General features: G+C 49.3%; 1 protein-coding gene and 1 long non-coding RNA gene across 6 annotated transcripts in view; one reads left to right on the top strand and one right to left on the bottom strand.

Annotated features, from left to right (window-relative positions):
• The window catches only part of SH3PXD2B (SH3 and PX domains 2B), a 122,274-nt gene that overhangs the window by 13,655 nt on the left and 90,594 nt on the right, over positions 1-18,025 (bottom strand). For 4 of the 5 annotated variants that reach the window (XM_060400311.1, XM_042233674.2, XM_060400310.1 and 1 more), the window contains 6 exons: positions 16,303-16,407; positions 14,657-14,740; positions 11,433-11,550; positions 8,176-8,402; positions 6,546-6,595; positions 5,540-5,665 (listed from right to left, as the gene is read on the bottom strand). In XM_060400311.1, the coding sequence (XP_060256294.1) occupies positions 5,540-5,665; positions 6,546-6,595; positions 8,176-8,402; positions 11,433-11,550; positions 14,657-14,740; positions 16,303-16,407 (710 nt within the window). The remainder of the gene's footprint in view (positions 1-5,539; positions 5,666-6,545; positions 6,596-8,175; positions 8,403-11,432; positions 11,551-14,656; positions 14,741-16,302; positions 16,408-18,025) is intronic. The other variant, XM_027979990.3, reaches the window with a different exon arrangement.
• On the top strand, positions 1,303-7,675 carry LOC132657936 (uncharacterized). The gene is made up of 2 exons (XR_009596743.1): positions 1,303-1,873; positions 6,283-7,675. It is a non-coding gene; the product is annotated as an uncharacterized LOC132657936 (long non-coding RNA).

Here is an 18,025-nt window from a genome sequence, read left to right on the forward strand (position 1 = left end):
CAATTAATGGACTAAAAAACGAAGCAGAATATACCAGGAATGCAGAACAAAGTGAAGAAAATGAAAAATATGAAAGAAAAATTAAGAGACAGGGAGTTCTTATACTGTTTCATAACCATTCCAGAGGGGAAGAATAAAAAAGAGTGAAGATAGTTGATATTTAAGTATGTACAAGTGGGAAATTTTATAGGTATATCTCCTAGTCCTACAATGGAAAAGATCCACCATATGCTGAGCAGGATAAAAATAAAGAAAGGTCCCTAAACATGCTGTAGAGAAATGTCAGCATTTTAAAGGCAGTGAGGAGCTCCTGAGAAAATCAGAGGAAGGACAGCTAATGAAAACGAGAACAAGGAACAGTTGAGAGCAGCACCTTGTCGATGCAAGAAGAGCATGAACAATCTGTTCAGCGTGCCAAGGGAAGATGACTGGAATTCAAAAGTCAATCACTGAAGAATGGGGGAGAATAACATTCATTCATCATAATGTCAGGAAAGCATTATGGGACTTCCCTGGTGGTCCAGCGGGTAAGGATCCTCCTGCCAATGAAGGAGACACAGGTTTGATCCCTGGTCTGGGAAGACTCCCCTGCTTGCTGCAACTAGAGAAAGCCTGTGTACAACAACAAAGACCTAGCACAGCCAGAAATAGAATTAAAACAAGAAAGCATTCTGGACACAAATAAGGGCCTGCGCTTAGTTAAGGACTGAAATGTATGGACCCATCGTGCACGCGTGAGTCCTTGCAACCCTATGGACTGCAGCCTGCCAGGCTCCTCTGTCCATGGAGTCTAAGGCAAGGACACTGGAGTGGGTTGCCCTTTCCTCCTCCAGGGGATCTTCCCGACCCAGGGATCAAACCCATGCTTCCTGTGTTGGCAGGCGGATTCTTTACCACTGAGCCACTTGGGAAACCCACACAAACCCACAGAAACTACCCAAAGGGTAGAGAAGGGACGCCGTTGTGAACCCAGGGAGGCTTCCCAGACGAGGCAGGGATGTGAAGAATAAGCTGGATTTTGATATGCCAGGTTCCATTCAAAGAATGGCCTTGAGTGCTTTCCATTAGAAAGCAGGCAGCGGGCTAAGAGCTAGGTTAAAGGCAGAGAAGGACAGGGAAGCCTAGTGTGCTGCAGTCCATGAGGTCACAGAGACTCAGACATGACTCAGACAACAAAAGGCAGAGAGAGCAAGAGAGGTGGGGCAGGGGTTCAGAGGAAAGCAGTGAAAATAAGGCAGATCAGCAGTGGGAGGAAGAACAGCTTTTGATGTGGAAAGATGTTAAGAAACAGGCGTATGTTTCACATCAGAATAATCTACATGTTTTGCAACAGCAAAATGGGAGAACTGGGCATAGAATTTATCTTGAAGCCCAAGCAGGATATCTTGAGAGATTGCTCTGTGGACTTGAAGTTAGTAAGAACAGACTGGGAGAAAAATAACAAGAGCAGATAAAAACCCTTTCAGAGTCTTGGAGGTATTTCTCCTGTCTCTTCAGTTTCTCTGTGAGAATTGGGACTTGAGTTTTATAAAAATAAGTTTGAGAGGCTTCAACTCAGGTTCTTTAAACACCACTTCAGACAGTCCGCCTGATGCCTGCATGGACTGGAGAGCACTGGGCGTTAAGACGTCTCTGGAGCAGCTTGGGCAGAACCAGTGGTGGAGAGGCACACAGTGTGCCTATGGGAAGCACCTCCTCCTGGGCTTCCCGGGCCACTGTTCCGGGACGCAAGAGGAAGACGGAGGCGGGAGGCGTCGGAGCTGCGGAAAAATGCTGGGTGCTTTGGAGGTCTAGAAAAGGGACTGCAGACCCTTAGGGGACTTCCCTGGTGGTCTAGTGGTTAAGAATCCACCTTCCACAGCCTGGATGGGAGGTAAGTTTAGGGGAGAATGGATAGATGCATATGTACTGCTGAGCCCCTGGACTGTTCACCTGAGACCGTTACAGCATTGTTTGTTAATCACCTAGGGGTGTTCAGTTGCTCGGTCCTGTCTGACTCTATTCTTTGTGACCCCATGGACTGCAGTGTACCAGGCTTCTCTGTCCTTCACCATCTCCTAGAGTTTGCTCAGACTCATGTCCATGGAGTCAATGATGCCATCCAACCATCTCATCCTCTGTCTCCCCCTTCTCCTCCTGTCCTCAATCTTTCCCAGCATCAGGGTCTTTTCCAATGAGTCGGCACTTTGCATCAGGAGGCCAAAGTACTGGAGCTCCAGCTTCAGCATCAGCTACACCCCAATATAAAATAAGAAGTTAAAAGAGAGAAAAAAAAAAGATCAGCTTTCCAAAGCAGGGGACATGGGTTCTGTCTCTGGTTGGGGAACTAAGATCTCATATGCTGTGGGGCAACTAAGCCCACACATGGCAACCAGAGAGGCCCCCATGCCACAGGGAGGCCCCAGCACGGCCAGGACACAGACGCTTAGGACACATACCACACTCATGCCCTGGCTCATAATCATCTGTCCACTCTCTGTACCTGTCATTCATTCAAATGCGCATTCGTAAAGGAATGGCTCTCTGAGTACCTACTGTGCACCAGACAGGGTTAGAGGCGAGAATGAAGAGAAAAACATTCCCTGGTTTTCTGGGTACTAGCAGGAGGCTAGCGGGGAGATGGATTTTCATTGATTTACGAACACTTATTGCAAATCCACCATGTGCCAGGCACTGTGCTAGCTTTGGGGTTACAGAAGTAAAAAAACAGATACGGTCTCCATCCTCCTGAGATCCTCAAATACTGGGCAGATAAACAGCAGGCTGTCAATACATCTGGTTCTAATCTGGAGACGGACAAGGGTTCAAATCCTGACTCTGTCACCTTTTGGCTGTGTGACTTTGAATAGCACCTTTTATCTGAGCCACAACTTCCTCATCTGAAAAACAGGGATTGAACCATTCCTGCCTCATAAGAATAAATGGTAATATGATTAAGGGAGACAGCCTGTGAGGTGCTGAGTGCTGTGGCTGGCACCTAACTGCTTCTCCATTACTTAAGGACTTCCCTTCAAGCTCTAACCCCATGAGAAAGAGAAGAGAAATGGGAGAGGAGAAAAAATATGAGAGAGAAGAGGCAAGCAGGGAAGGAGGTGACAGAAACAGAATACCAGCCAGTCACAAAGGCCACATGGTGTATGATTCCACGCATATGAAAAGCCTAAAACTGATAAATCTCTGGACACAGAAAACAGAGAAGCGGTTGCCTAAGGCCGGGGCAGGGGCACTGAGAGGGAATGAGGAGAAATGGAGAGGCACTGCTAACGTGCACAGGGCTCCTTATCTGGGCGATGAACTGCTCTCACGTTGATTACGGTGATGGCTGCACAGCTTTCTAACCATACTAAATTATATCTCAATAAAGCTGTTACCAAAATTTAAAAAATGCAGAAGTAGGGGATGGTGCCTAGACCAAGAATCTCAAGTAGTACAAACTTGTGTACAGCGAAGGAAACCGTGAACTAAAGGAGAAGACAGCCCACGGGCCGGGAAAAAATATTTACATATGAAGCAACTGACAAGGCTCAATTTCTAAAATAAATAAACAGCTCATTCAACTCAACAACAAACAGCAAACAGGCTAACCGAAAAACAGGCAGAAGACCTAAACAGACATTTCTCCAAAGAAGACACAGAGATGGCCAACAGGCACATGAAAAGGTGCTCACTATCACTAATTATTAGAGAAATGCAAATCAAAACTACAATGAAATATCACTTCACATGGGTCAGAAGAGCTATCATTAAAATAACAAATCTACAATAACAAATGCTGGAGAGGCTGTGGAGAAAAGGGAACCTTCCCAACTGTTGGTGGGAATATAGATTGGTGCAGCCATGAAAGAACAGTAAGAAGTTCCTCACAAAACCGGAAAGAGACTTGCCAAACAATTTAGCAATCCCACTTCTGGGTACAGATCCAGGTAGAGCTCTAACTCAAACAGATAAGCAGCTCAGTGTTCACTGAAGCACTATTCACAGCCAAGGCGTAGAGACAACCTCCACGTCCACCGACAGATGATAAAGATACAGAGTGCACACACAGAGATACAACGGAGTGCCACTCACTGACAGATGATACAGATAGTGTGTGCACACACAGAGATACAATGGAGTGCCACTCACCGACAGATGATAGAGATACAGTGTGCGCACACACAGAGATACAACAGAGTGCCACTCACCGGATGATAAAGATACAGTGTGCACACACAGAGATACAACAGAGTGCCACTCACTGACATGATAAAGATACAGTGTGTGCACACAGAGATGCCACTCTCTGACAGATGAAAGAGATACAGTGTGCACACAGAGATACAACGGAGTGCCGCTCACCGACAGATGATAACGATACAGTGTGCACACAGAGATACAACGGAGTGCCACTCACCGACGGATGATAAAGATACAGTGTGTGCACACAGAGATGCCACTCTCTGACAGATGATAGAGATAGTGTGCACACACACAGAGATACAATGTAGTGCCGCTCACTGACATGATAAAGATACAGTGTGCACACACACAGAGATACAACGGAGTGCCACTCACCGACGGATGATAAAGATACAGTGTGTGCACACACAGAGATACAATGGAGTGCCGCTCACTGACAGATGATAGAGATACAGTGTGCACACAGAGATACAACGGAGTGCCACTCACTGACAGATGATAGAGATACAGTGTGTGCACACAGAGATGCCACTCACTGACATGATAAAGATACAGTGTGCGCACACACAGAGATACAACGGAGTGCCACTCACCGACGGATGATAAAGATACAGTGTGTGCACACAGAGATGCCACTCACTGACATGATAAAGATACAGTGTGCTCACACACAGAGATACAACGGAGTGCCACTCACCGACGGATGATAAAGATACAGTGTGCGCACACACAGAGATTCAGTGGAGTGCCGCTCACTGACAGATGATACAGATAGTGTGTGCGCACACATAGAGATACAATGGCGTACGACTCCTTCATAAAAAATGAATGCCAACTGCAGCAGCATGGACAGCACAGAATTATTGCACTAAGTAAAGTAAGTCAGAAAGAGAAAAACAACTATGGTATGATATCACTTATGTGTGGAATCTAAAATATGACATAAATAAACCTATCTATGAAATAGAATTAGACTCACAGACATAGAGAACCGACTTGTGGTTGCTAAGGGGAGGAGAGACTAGAAGGAAGGATGAATTGGGAGTTTGGGGTCAGCAGATACAAAGTACTACATACAGTGCGGATAAACAACAGGGCTCTACTGGACAGCACAGGGAACTATATTCAATATCCTGTGATTAACCATATGGTAAAGAACATGAAAAAGAAAAAATATATATGTATTGGGTTAGTCAAAAAGTTTGTTCGGGTTTTTCTGTAAGATGTTATCAAAAATATACCCAAATCACTTTTTGTTACCACAGAAATTAACACAACATTGCAAGTCAACTATACTCCAAAAAAAAATTGAGAAAGAAAAAGAATCACAAGTAGGCAAAAGGACACCAGCTCCACTCACTTCAACCTTCAGGCCCGCCTGGAAGCTGATGCCATCAGGGATGGTCGTCTGGAATTCGGCAATGGTGTAATACTCTTCCTCCACTTGAGGCGGGATGGGAGGCTTGGGCAGGTTGAGACCTCGAGGCTGGTACAATTAAACACAGTGTTAAATCCCATATAACTCCATTCCCCAGTGCTGAATGAGGGGCTAAGGGACTGGGGCACACAATCACCCTTAAAGGGATGCTGGTGGGCCCATCTGGATTCTAAGGGACAAAACAAAGGGGATCACTAATCATCATCTTCTAGATGGGTCGCTGGCCCTTCAGCTTTAGGGTGATAAGAGAAAACTTGGGACGTTTGCCTACAGTCATGAAAATCGGGTGCAGGACAATATTCTCTGAACTTCAGAGATAACGAGGGTTGTGAAATGAACACAGGTTTCCAAGTCAGACACATTGGTGTGACTTTGGGTAAAGCCCTTCCCCTCCTGAGAGCCTCAGTTTCATCTCCTGTAAAATGGGGATAATAACAGGATCTACCTGGTGGGGTCACCATGAGCATTCGATGATTTCACGTAGTGAAACATGAGCAAGCATACTGCTTAGCACCCAGTAGGTGCTCAGTAGATGGCAAACACCAAAAACGAGAGGCCCATTTTTCATTTTTGCTTAGAAAGGTGCCTAAGAATTAAAAATGGAATATGAGAGTAAAACGCCAGAATGGCACCATAAGAGAAATGTGTGCCTCATTCTGTTTCAGTCTCAAGTCACCTTGTTGGAGAAGACTCATTTACGACAAAGCAGAGTGGGCTCAGGAGGCAGAGAGCACACGCCCAGGTCTAACTGTCACAAAGCCACAGGCCAACTGTGTGATCTCCTTGGACCCAAGTTCTTCCACCTGTCAATGGGATTAGCTTCACAAGGCTGCTGTGTAAAAGAACTCATCCTTGGAAGGGGCGAGGTGAGTGTCGGTGGCCAGACGTAGGTCGGCGGCTGGCTCCCCAGTTGCAAGGGTCCACTTACTATGGTCATATCCCGGCGAGGAGGGGGTCTCTGCCTCATCTTGGGTGATCCTATAAAGAGACGAGATCCTGTTTCACACACGATAAACATAATCCCTGAGGTGGACACCATGACAGATCTAACCTCTCCTGCAGGAGATGAGGTATCATGTTTTGCGGCATCAGGGAGCGGCTGTGACGCTTCCTGTGGGAGGAGCCTGGTGGGGGCGGGGCCACACAGATTAGGTCTAGGACTCTCTATTAGCGATAGGATGCTTCTGAGTCCTGGAGCGACGGAAAGCCTTCCAGGAAAGGCAACAAGTGTAATGTGAGGTGGGAGGCAACAAGTTAGGTGACTTTGAGCCATGTGGCCCTCTTCTGAGGAGTGGGGATAATGCCTGCCTCCTGGAGGAACCAGTGGAGATGAAAGTCCACAGTATAGGCTTGGCTCTTGGCGTCTGGCAGGGATGCATTAATGTTACTGCCCCTGTCTTTGTTTGCTCTGGAGCAAACACAAATAATGCATAAACAGAGCCAAACAAACTTGGACTGATGACTTCAGGGGTTTTTAACTCTGGAGTTGGGCTGCTCCTGCTCTGGGTCAGGAAGAGGACGACTCTGCAGTGGGCCAATGCTCCTGGCTAAAGGCAGACTACTGAGGAAGGCACCCCACATGCTGCCACAGCTGATTAGGTTTGAGTCTACACAGAGGGGTGGTTCGGCAGTTGGGGTGTTGGGAAGACTGCTAAACTCTTAAAATACCCATTTCCTCTGTCTCCTATTAGAATAAATAGCAACAGAATTTTAGCCAGACACTCGACTGCCTACACAAAGATGACATTTCCCAGACTCCCTCCCAGCTAGGTAATGCCACGGGACTCAGTTCATTCAGTTCAGTTGCTCAGTGATGTCTGACTCTTTGTGACCCCATGGACTACAGCACACGAGGTTTCCCCATCCATCACCAACTCCTGCAGCTTGCTCAAACTCATGTCCATCGAGTGATGCCATCCAACCATCTCATCCTCTGACTGAGTCTGGCCAATGGGATGTGGCCAGACAGCCTACTCTCAGATGGGAACATTCAGTTGTCAAATATATACAACAAAGTTCTGAAAAGCAAGATAAGTAAAGAACTATCTTCGGAGTAAACCCAACACAGGGTCCATTTTTTTCTTCCCCAGGCTCAGAAATGAGGCCCTGCAGAGAGAACACTGGCCCTTGAGTCAGAAGGCTGTGGGTTCAAGCCCCACTGTTCACTATCTGGGTGGTCTTGGACAAACCACTTCATCTCTCTGCTTCCTAATCTGTAAAACAAAAGCAGTGAGTCCTATAAAGTTTGTTATGAAGGATCAGCGAGACTGATTGTAATATTCCTGGCACACGGTAGGGGCTTGAGAAACAGGAGGTCTGGTGATTATCACGAGACAGTGGAAAAACCACAGCTTGAGTAGGACAGCCACATCTCTCCACTCAGGTTCTGCAACTTGCTGGTGGAATGATCTGGAAACAAGTGATCTGGGGCTACGAGCCCATTTTCTCATCTGCAGGATGGAGGGTGGCGGGGCTGCTGTGAGGGTGAGGGACAGCCCGTGAGCAGCTCTGGACACAGAACCTGCCGTGCCTCTGGGAGCCAGGTGGGCGCCACTTACTCTGCTTGATGTCACTGTCAGGCGCAGGGCGGCCCTCAATCCGGCCATCCCTCTGGTTGTTGAGCAGCTCCTTCTCCCGGCCCGCCGAGTTCTGCTGCCGGGAGACACCGTCGAGCTCCAGGACGCCCACGTGGGCGGGTGAGCCAGGGCCCAGCTTCGGGGGTGAGGGTTCCCCACTGCTCTTCCTCAGGTAGGAGGCTGGGGCCCAGCCCTCTTTGCCCTGATACCTGGGAGGAGGGGAAAGATGTCATCTAGCCTGCTCTGCCAGGCCCATAGGAAGAAGCCGAGCTCCTACAATGAATCTCCCTTCCGGCCCCAGATGGTAGAACGATGGACCATCACTGCCCAGGGCCAGAGACTGGCATACTGCTTGCTGCCTCCTGATGAAGCCTAAGCCCCCAGCTGCGCATTCAAGGCCTCCCCAGTCTGGCCTCTCCTTGCCTCCCCGGCCTTGGTTCTCACGGCAACCTCCACACCCCACCCACCCCATGTAGCCTGCAGTCTTCCAAATGCTCCACTCTCTCTCACTCCCTTGCCCAAAGCTCTGCTCTGGGAGACCCTCTACCTGGAAAGCCCATTCTCTATCATCCCAGCTCTGCCTAAGGTGCCCTCTCAAGGCTTTCCTGAGCCTCCTTCCACGGTGCCCTGGTGGTCTTGCACACACAACAGCATCCCATCCAAAATACACAGTGCCACTTGGCTGTGATGGTCTTGTTTCCCTACTTAGAATGTGAGGTCCTGGGGGTGGAGATCACGGGTGATTCATCTCTGCGTGGGGCCTCACTGCCCGTGAGTTGAATGAAGAAACAAGGGGACAAGTGGACAAACTGTCAACGGAACTGGCAAGAGTGAGCGGCCACAGAGCTCTGCTACAGCCCTTATACATCCCATACAGTCATCACTGCAGTGACAGCAGTGACGGTAACTGCCACTGACGCACACCTACGCCGTGTCAGTCCTTGTGTTTATAGCTATTGACGCATTTCATCCATCCAATGGGGGGGGTGGGTGGCAGGAATGGGTTCAGCCCTAGACAGCTGGCACCTGTCTGTGCTGTTCACCTCTGCTCTGCAGCCTCTTCCCAGCAGCCACAGCTGCCGGTACAAAGCCTGGTGTAGGCAGGGTGGGGCTCCGGTCACAAGCAGATTAAAACGTGTTCAGGTGGGAATGGAGCAGGTCGGGGGCTGGTTCTAGGGTAACCAAGGGTCACTGAACTCCAGAATGACTGACACCCTAAGAGCCCAGCTCACTGAATTCCAAAGGGAACTGAACAAGTGTAACAATCATTTAATTCTCTGCACGATGGAGTGTGGTTGAATAGCGTGACCGGAGGGGCTGATTGGGACCGCAGGTGTGCAGGAGGCGGCTTGCGAGAGCCAACTGTTCACGTCCCTTCCCAGCTCCACGTTCAGCACTGTCACAATGGAAGCTTGAAATCTACCACGGAGGGACGATTTACACCACGGAAACTGGCAAACACCACCACTCAAGAGCATTGTTTCCTTCTGGAACTGGCTGTTAAACATTTGCCAGCAGACCACTAGTCTGAACCGCAAAATAGGTGCCCAGACCTTTGGGGAATTGCCTAATGGACTGGAGATGACACAGCAGGGCCACCTCTCATCAAGAATCACTGTAAGCACTAAACAGCACTGTGTTCCAATAAGAAGGGTCCTTTTCAACAAGAAGCAAGCTTATAAGGAGGCAGAAATCTGCAGATTTTGGTGTCTATCAATCTTAAAACATCCTTTGAGAAGGACTAAATCTCGTGCCAGCTGGAAAGTGCTGGGCCCCACACGATGCAGGCATCACCGTGAGACAGTTCATCATCTGGAGGCCCGAAGCCATAAACAGAGAGGCACTGCTCAGTGGGCTCTGGGGTGGGAAAGGCACAGGCTCAAATCCTGGCTCTGCCACTTTCCAGCTTCGGCCAAAGCTTCTGATGACCACGGCAACATCCTGCTGCCGCCGTGTGAGGGACCCTGAGCCCATTAGGCCACCTGCATTCCAGAGCCACTCAGTTCGGGGATAATTTCTTATATCACAAGATAAAACACACTCAAGACATGCGAGCTGTCACTGTCATCGTAAGTGTATGTTGAAGTAAGTGTTAGTGGCTCAGTTGTGTCCAACTCTTTGCAACCCCATGGACTGTAGCCCACCAGGCTCCTCTGTCCACAGGATTCTCCCAGCAAGAATACTGCAGTGGGCAGTCACTCCCTTCTTCTCCATCCAGGGACTGAATCTGGGTCTCCTACATTGCAGATCCTTCACTGTCTGAACCACCAGGGAAGCCCGTCACTGTCCTAAGTGCGCCTTCACACCTCAGTTCTGAGGTCCTGACTCTGAGGAAGCCTTCTTGACTCCCAGGCTGAGGAGCTGTCTTCTGGGCTCCAAAGTCCCCCATGCATTCCTCCCGCACTCACTCACTGCTCTGCCCTGTATGTGTGTCTGAGTCTGTCTTCCACGCCTGGGGGTGTAAACTATTGTGTTTTTCTCACTGTTGAGTCCCCCAGTCTTCAGAATACAGCTTGGCCCAGAATAGATTCTGGTGTAGGTTTGCTCAATGAATGAAGCGTCACACACTCAGCCCCAGGTGACTGGCCCCAGTATCCTGCCTCACACCATGGCAAAGACACCACGGGGCAGGGCCCCCAGACTTCCTCTCTTGCCTAAATCTACCAAGGTTGCAGCCTGCCTGCCAGAGTAACCAAGGAGGGAGTTCCCAGGACTCTTATTACTAAAACTAGGAAAGTCCCAAGCACAGCAGGACGAACTGGCCACCTCACCTACCGATGAGCTTTTGATTCCATCACATAGACGAAAGAACTGTAACAAAGTGTTGGAAATGCCGGTCTCCACCAGACTCGTAGAGATGACAGCAAATGGTGAGCTTTAGGACGGGCTACAATCCATGTGGTGTTACCCATCCTGTTGCTCTCAGAGTGGGGCTGGAGTAGGAAATCACTCCCTCACGGCAGCTTCAGCCTCCAGTTACTCATTACGAGACACATCTGGAGGTGAAGACCAGTCTTGCTCAATGGGGTTATTGCTATCTGTGGTTCAGTGTGTTCCGAGAGTTTTGCTTACTACGGCTTTTTAGAGAAGGATATGGGTATGGAAGGAAGCCAAACAGCACAGAGGAGAAGCGTCCTTCTATGGCTCAGGCTGAAGCCTCATTTCCTCTGCAATCGTTTACAGACATCTGTGCAGCTGGAGTCCACGTGGCCTGAAACCCACCCAGCTGCAGAGGGTACCTGATCTTCCACCAGCCTTCCAGGTTTTTCTGGATGACCTCCACCACAGCTCCTCTCTCCAGGTTCATTTCATCTTGGTCACGGGCTGTGTAGGGGTAGATGACTGTGTACTTCTCTTCTGTGGGGACAAAGGGATGCTGGGGTAAGTCAAGGATGCTGTAGGCTTGGAATGTTGATGGCCAAGGCTGTGACTCTGAGATGCCCTTGCAGGGAAGGCTTTCTTCCAGAGGCTTCTATGCACCATCCTTCCCCCACTCCCCCACCACACCCCAGTGACCCTCACTTAGCCCTGGATGACCCTGGTCAAGCAGCAACAAGACACAGGACAAAGGGCAGGTCCTCAGAAATCTCTCAGCATCTTGCACTCACCTTCCTCAAATCTGTGCCTCAAGGTCACCTTCCTTGAACGTGCCATATGTAACACCCAGGCCCAGGGCACCCTCACCCTACTTACCAGGAACAACCTTCCAACATATCGATAATTGATTTATCTATTGTTTCATCTCTCTTTCCCTAGATAGACTAAAGAGTTCCAGAAAGGCAGGATTTGAGACTGTCTCGTTCATTCCTCTGTCTCTAGCACTGGGAATATTTGGGAACTATTTAGTAAAATAGCCAGGGTTTAGAAAATGAATAAGTCCTGAAGGCCTGGTGGGAGTCACCTTGCTCATGCTGGGGTAGAGGACCGACGTTAAACCCTTGTGGTGGCTCCGCTGCAGTCCTTGTTGGTGCAGGGGTCAGGAACAAGCTGGATTTGGCAGCCTATGGTTTGGGGTTGAATCAGTACCATGGAGGAGATGGCCATTTTTCATTACCTAGCTGGTAGCTGATTTCCACTTTTCATTTATTTTCAAGACCCTGGATCCAACCATGCCTGAAGCTTAAGTTTTATTAAAAAATTATTTTTAATTGAGATATAATTGACACCTAACACTGAGTTAGTTTTGTGTGTACAACATAATGGTTTGAGATGTGTATCATGAAGAGATTGCCTGCTTCTGTTTTTATTCATGTCACTGGGGTGCCTTCCGTCCCCCTCTCGGTGGATCCCAGCTCCCTTACCCCCAAAGCCAACAGAACTGCCTCCAGCAGGATCACCTCCACTGCCCTGCAGGGCCCCGCTGGAAGGCTGTTCACTGCCACTCAGACAGGGCCCTCCCCAGGGCAAGGGCACAGCTCCCACCCCCGGCACTGCCGGCAGTGACTGCTGAAGCAGATAGCAGCCGAGAGTCCCAGGGGAGCCAGTGAGCAGGGGAAGAGGGCCTTCCTGTTTCAGTTACATTCCAGGCCGCAGGGAGTCACCGAGCCAGCTGTGCGATGCTGATGGTGAGTGCATCGGGGAAAACACCACGGGCTGCCTGTGGCCTGCCCAGCTGGTGCAGAGGGAGGCGGAAAACACACAGGGCGTTTATTTATTTATTGATCTAGCCCCCTGACCTGCGCGGCGGGGGCTGAGCTGACTCAAACGCCACACATCCTGTGTACAGCAGAGTCAGCGGTTCTCCTCACTCACGGATGCAGGCTGGGGTACGGGTGCTGTGAGGGCTGCAGCCGGGAACCCAACCCCGTGCAGGCAGAGAAGTTCTGTCCGGCTAGGTGAGAAGGGCGCTGCCTGGGCCCCAGAATAAATAGGCTCACTACTACAGGCTCCAAACTCCTGGGATTCTCTAGCACCCAGAGGCCCTTGCTGGACTCCATCAAATGTCCAGTGATCCCTAACAAAGCTGAAGGCTTTATAGACTGCATGGTGGTGACACCACCTGCTTACCATCCATCTGCCCTTCCCCTGGTGGCACTGCCAGCCTCCAGCCACATGTTTGGGTGAGGATGCCCTTGCCAGCACCTAAAGGGAGGGGCCAAAGTGACTGGGCACTGTGATTAGTTTAGGGATGGCATATGACCCAGTTGGGTCAGCTGGAATCAAATCCTGGGATTGTGTTGAAGGAGAAGCATGTTCTTTGGTAGGTGTCCCCAAAGAGTGCCTGGAACCACCATCACCATGAGATATGGTTCCAGCAGGGTAGAGAATGGAGCTGAGGGTGGCAAGCATGAGTCTCAGGTGCCAAGGGCAGGTGGAAAGGAAATGTTACCTGCCAAGCCAGTAGACAAAGAATGATGCCCACCATCAAGCCATCAGCCACTGCAGCCACCCCCAAGAGTGCACCCTGAGGGGAATTCAGATGGATAAAAACAGGAAGCATTCTGCGCTCTGGGTACTGGCCCAAGATAGATAAGATACATATCAAAGGAGTAATTTCAACGAGTCCAGACTCTTGCATCTCTCCACTCATAGAAAAGCATGAAAATCGTTAACTTAAGATGTTTGCTTTTTTGTGATTAGCAGTAATCTTTTGATGTTAGACTACGTGTTTTGTTTTTTTCCAGACAAAACCCCCCTATATACCCTGGCTCCTCCCTTACCTCTTTGGGGGCAGTGCCTCAGGTCTATCTGAGAGGCTGTCTCCCAGGCTACAGTCCTCAGTAAGGTCCCTGAATAAGACTTAACTCACAACTGCTGGTTGTCCGTTTTTCTTCAGTCGACAGATGTTTTCAAGCTCCCGAATCCAGCCATGCTTGAAGCTGCCTCTACCTAGAGTTTTCAGCGACCTGAGTCAATGCACTTCCTTTTTGCTTAAGCTGGTGTGACATGGGTTTCTTTACCCTGGTCACTCAAATGTGCCAGATAAAAGGAACAGGTCACTGGATCAACATTATAGAGGCCCCCGGGCATCATTTATTTTTACTTTATTTTAGAATAAAATGATCTTCATCCTTTTTTGCAATAAATTTGATTTGTTTTTACATTTAACTTTTCTTGTTTTTATATTTTTGCTTGATTAAAAAAAATAAAGTTTCTTTTCAAGAAAAATAAATAAATAAAATATTTTGCTTTTGACTCGATATAAAATACAGTTGGCTTTGATAGTTTTGTCTCTGCAACATAACACAGCCTTAGTTAGGAAAAGGGTTTTTATTTTGTTCATTAATTTTAGCACCTACACCTCTAGGTATCATTTTCTAACCTAGGAAATTTTAGGGCCCCGGGTCGAGAAACACCCCAGGCTCCCTCCTCCCAAACATACATGCCAACACACACACGGTACAGACCAGACCACCGTTTCTCACATGCAACGGGCACAGGCGGTCCTGGAGCAGGGGGACGCATGCAGATACAGGGTCCGGTTCTGAACACCGAATGGGGAGGGAAGCTCCAAGGTAGGCACCTTGATGCCAGCTGACGGCATACAAGTCCCCCAGCGTCCGGCGGCGACCCGTGGGCTGGGGCAGAGACCAGTACCTCCATGAGACTGGTCGGGCAGCATGTGGAGGCGAAGGGCAGAAGGAAGAGGTGAGAAGAAAGCACTTCCAGGGTCTTGAGGCAAAGGCAGCACCAAGCACGTGCTGCCACTTAGGAGCAATTAATTCTGTGTCTCTGCTGAGCTCTAGGTGTCTCAGAAGGACCAAATTCCTCAGTATTAGCCCTGAACTTGAGTGAAGAGCCACCCAGAAGACACAATGCTATTCCCAGCATGATTATGAAGAGGCCCTACGAAAATTCCTCACGGCAGAGGGAAAAAATGTACAGACCCTTAGGAACATGTGGTCCCTCTCCCATCTTCTAGCTGTGTGATCCCGAGCCAGTGTTTCTACCTTTCTGAGACTGTCTTCCCATCTGTAAAATGGGGATAATAAGCAGTCAGAGACATGCCCCATGGCGGGCATCATTAACTGTCTAAGAGAGCTATGGTTTCCAGGCAGCACACCACTGCCTTTTAAGCTGAGCTGGTTTTTGTACTTTTTCTTCGTTAGCCCCGCCCCTAGAGCCTGGTGGCTCTGCAAACACAGAGCAAAACAAAATACATTTTACTCTGCGGGTGCTGGCTGTAATAAAACTAGATGCCAAACCACGCGTGTGCTTTTTGTGCTAACCTTTGAGCACAGAAACCCCTTTTCCTCACTCTCTTTTCTGTTAAATACATACATAAGCGGCTCTGTGCTTTCTAAAGAGAGTCAACTAGAAGCAGCAAATATTCAACCCTAGGTAAGCCACAGCTCTGTGATAAAAACCATTCCTAGTTATTTATTATTTTAGGTTCTTGCCAACTGCTCTGCATGTGGGATCTCATTTAACTTAAAAAAAAAAAATCCCATGATGTCGATACCATCATTTCCATTTTTAGAGGAGGTAGCTGAGGCATAGAAAGGTTAAGTTGCTGGTCCAAGATCACTCAGCCAGTTAGTGGTACAAATTCAAATTCAGTGGTGAGAGTCAAATTCAGGCCTGACTCCAGAACCTTTTTGTTTAGTGTCTAAAGTGAGTTCAGTCTCGATTTAGGAATTCTTTGGGGGTGAGGGGAGGGGAGGTGGCTGGGTTAGGATTTCTGATGCAGCAAGAATCACTCTTTCAGACACCTGTAGGGAAAATTCTCTGGGAAACAGAAGTGAGCAGAGAGGGTCAGTTCTGATCCTGACACCCAGGCAGGGCCATTAAGCCAACACAGAAAACAGACAAAGCAGGGATCTTTACAGATGGCTTTAGATATTTTGTCAAGAAGCCAGAAGCAGCGCCAGCACCTTGGCCATCAGAATAACTCAAGGGAGGATGAGTGGGGTGTGGATAGCAATCCAGCCGGGCCTGCCGAGTCCCCACAGAGGCATCAGGGTCCCACCTCTGGCCAGGCTCACCTGGGCTGGCTCCCCAAAGCCACCAAGAGCAGGCAGGCTTGCCCTGCCCCAGCCCCAGAGCCTGGCTTCCCGTCCACAGGCTACAGAGCCTGAACCAGGAAGCTGCTGAGACGGCACTGGGTGAGGGGTCCCCCGCGGGTGACGGCCGGCGTCACAGCAGGCCTGGGGGCCTGGCCCCTCCTACCTTCTTCAGGCTGCAGGGAGAACTCATCTTGCACGCCATCCTGCCCTTCCAGGCAGGTTGCAGGGACCCAGCCTTGCTCTTCAGCAGTGCTCACGAACCACCAACCTGGGAAAGTGAGAGTGCAGACTGAATGTAGTTGGGTCAAGTATGAGGCCTGTGCGTCAGAATATAACAACAGATTCAGCTGGGAGAGGAGTCAACGCTCAGGGTGAGGCTAAAAAGTCACCACTTTATTAGAGAACACAAATACCCATGCAGGGCTTCCCAGGTGGTGCTAGTGGTAAAGAACCTGCCTAACAACTCAGGAGACATAAGAGATGTGGGTTTGATCCTGGGGTTGGGAAGATTCTCTTGGGGAGGGCATAGCAACCCACTCCAGTATTCTTGCCTGGAGAATCCTATGGACAGTTGAGCCTGGTGAGCTACATATAGTCCGTAGGGTCGCAAAGAGTCGGACACAACTGAAGCGACTAAGCACATCCGTGTTTACCGACTGTTAACTGCTACAGACAGGCTAACAGGAAACCTGCTCTTGAGCCTGGGACAGGGCTGGGGAAGGGAGTCAGGGGTGGGGATGTGGAGAAAGGTTTTTCTAAAGGACGAGAGTAAAGAAAGTAGCTACCTTCACTAAGGTGAGCAAAGCACTTACCATTTTACTTGTATTTTATTATCCCTAATGCACAGATGAAACTGAGGCTACAAGAGGCAAGACTTGTACAAGTTCACAGAGCTTATGGCTGGGCTGCAACTTGTACCCAGGGCTCTCTGACACTGAACCCACTGCCCCAGTAACTCATCTGAGACACTGATTTTGCCTCTATTCATGTCAAGGTAAACCTGGCTGCAGATGTAACAGTTTGAGAGGCTGTTCACTCAGACTCAGGCCCTCCCTTTTTAGAAAAGGGGCTCTCATGGGGCCTGTGGTAGGCAGAGTAATGACTCAGGTGGCAAACAGTTACAATTAAGGTTGCAGACAGGATTAAGGTTGCTAACCCGCTGAACTCAAATAGGAAGTTATCCTGGCTTATCTGGATGCTGCTGCTGCTGCTGCTAAGTCGCTTCGGTCACGTCCGACTCTGCGACCCCATAGACGGAAGCCCACCAGGCTCTGTGGTCTCTGGAATTCTCCAGGCAAGAACACTGGAGTGGGTAGCCATTTCTTTCTCCAGTGCATGAAAGTGAAAGGTGAAACTGAAGTTGCTCAGTCGTGTCCGACTCTTCGCGACCCCATGGACTGCAGCCCACCAGGCTCCTCCATCCATGGGATTTTCCAGGCAAGAGTACTGGAGTGGGTTGCCATTGCCTTCTCCTTATCTGGATGGGCCCAGGATAATCTCAAGTGAGGAGAACAGTTGGGGGGAGATGTGGGTAAGGAAGAAAGGCATAGAAGGGGGCAACTGCTAGACCTAAGATGGAGGAAAGGACCATAAGCCAAGGGATGTGGGTGGTCTCTAGGAAATGGAAAAGGCAAAGAGGCAGATCTTATCCAGAACCTGCAGAAGGGAACATAGCCCTGACAGTGCCTTTTCATCCAGTGGGACCCATTCTGGACTTCTAACCCTTCAAACCATATGACGATAAATCTGCGTTAAGTCTGTTTGTGGTAACTCATCACAACAGTCATAGGGCACCAACTCAGGGCCCAACCGGCTCATGCACAGCATAAATGGGAAAAACAGGATCTGCTCCGTGAGATCACAGACCTCCAGGCCCTGGAGACCCC

This window comes from Ovis aries, chromosome 16, assembly GCF_016772045.2.
Source record: "Ovis aries strain OAR_USU_Benz2616 breed Rambouillet chromosome 16, ARS-UI_Ramb_v3.0, whole genome shotgun sequence".
NCBI classification, from domain to species: Eukaryota; Metazoa; Chordata; class Mammalia; order Artiodactyla; family Bovidae; genus Ovis; species Ovis aries.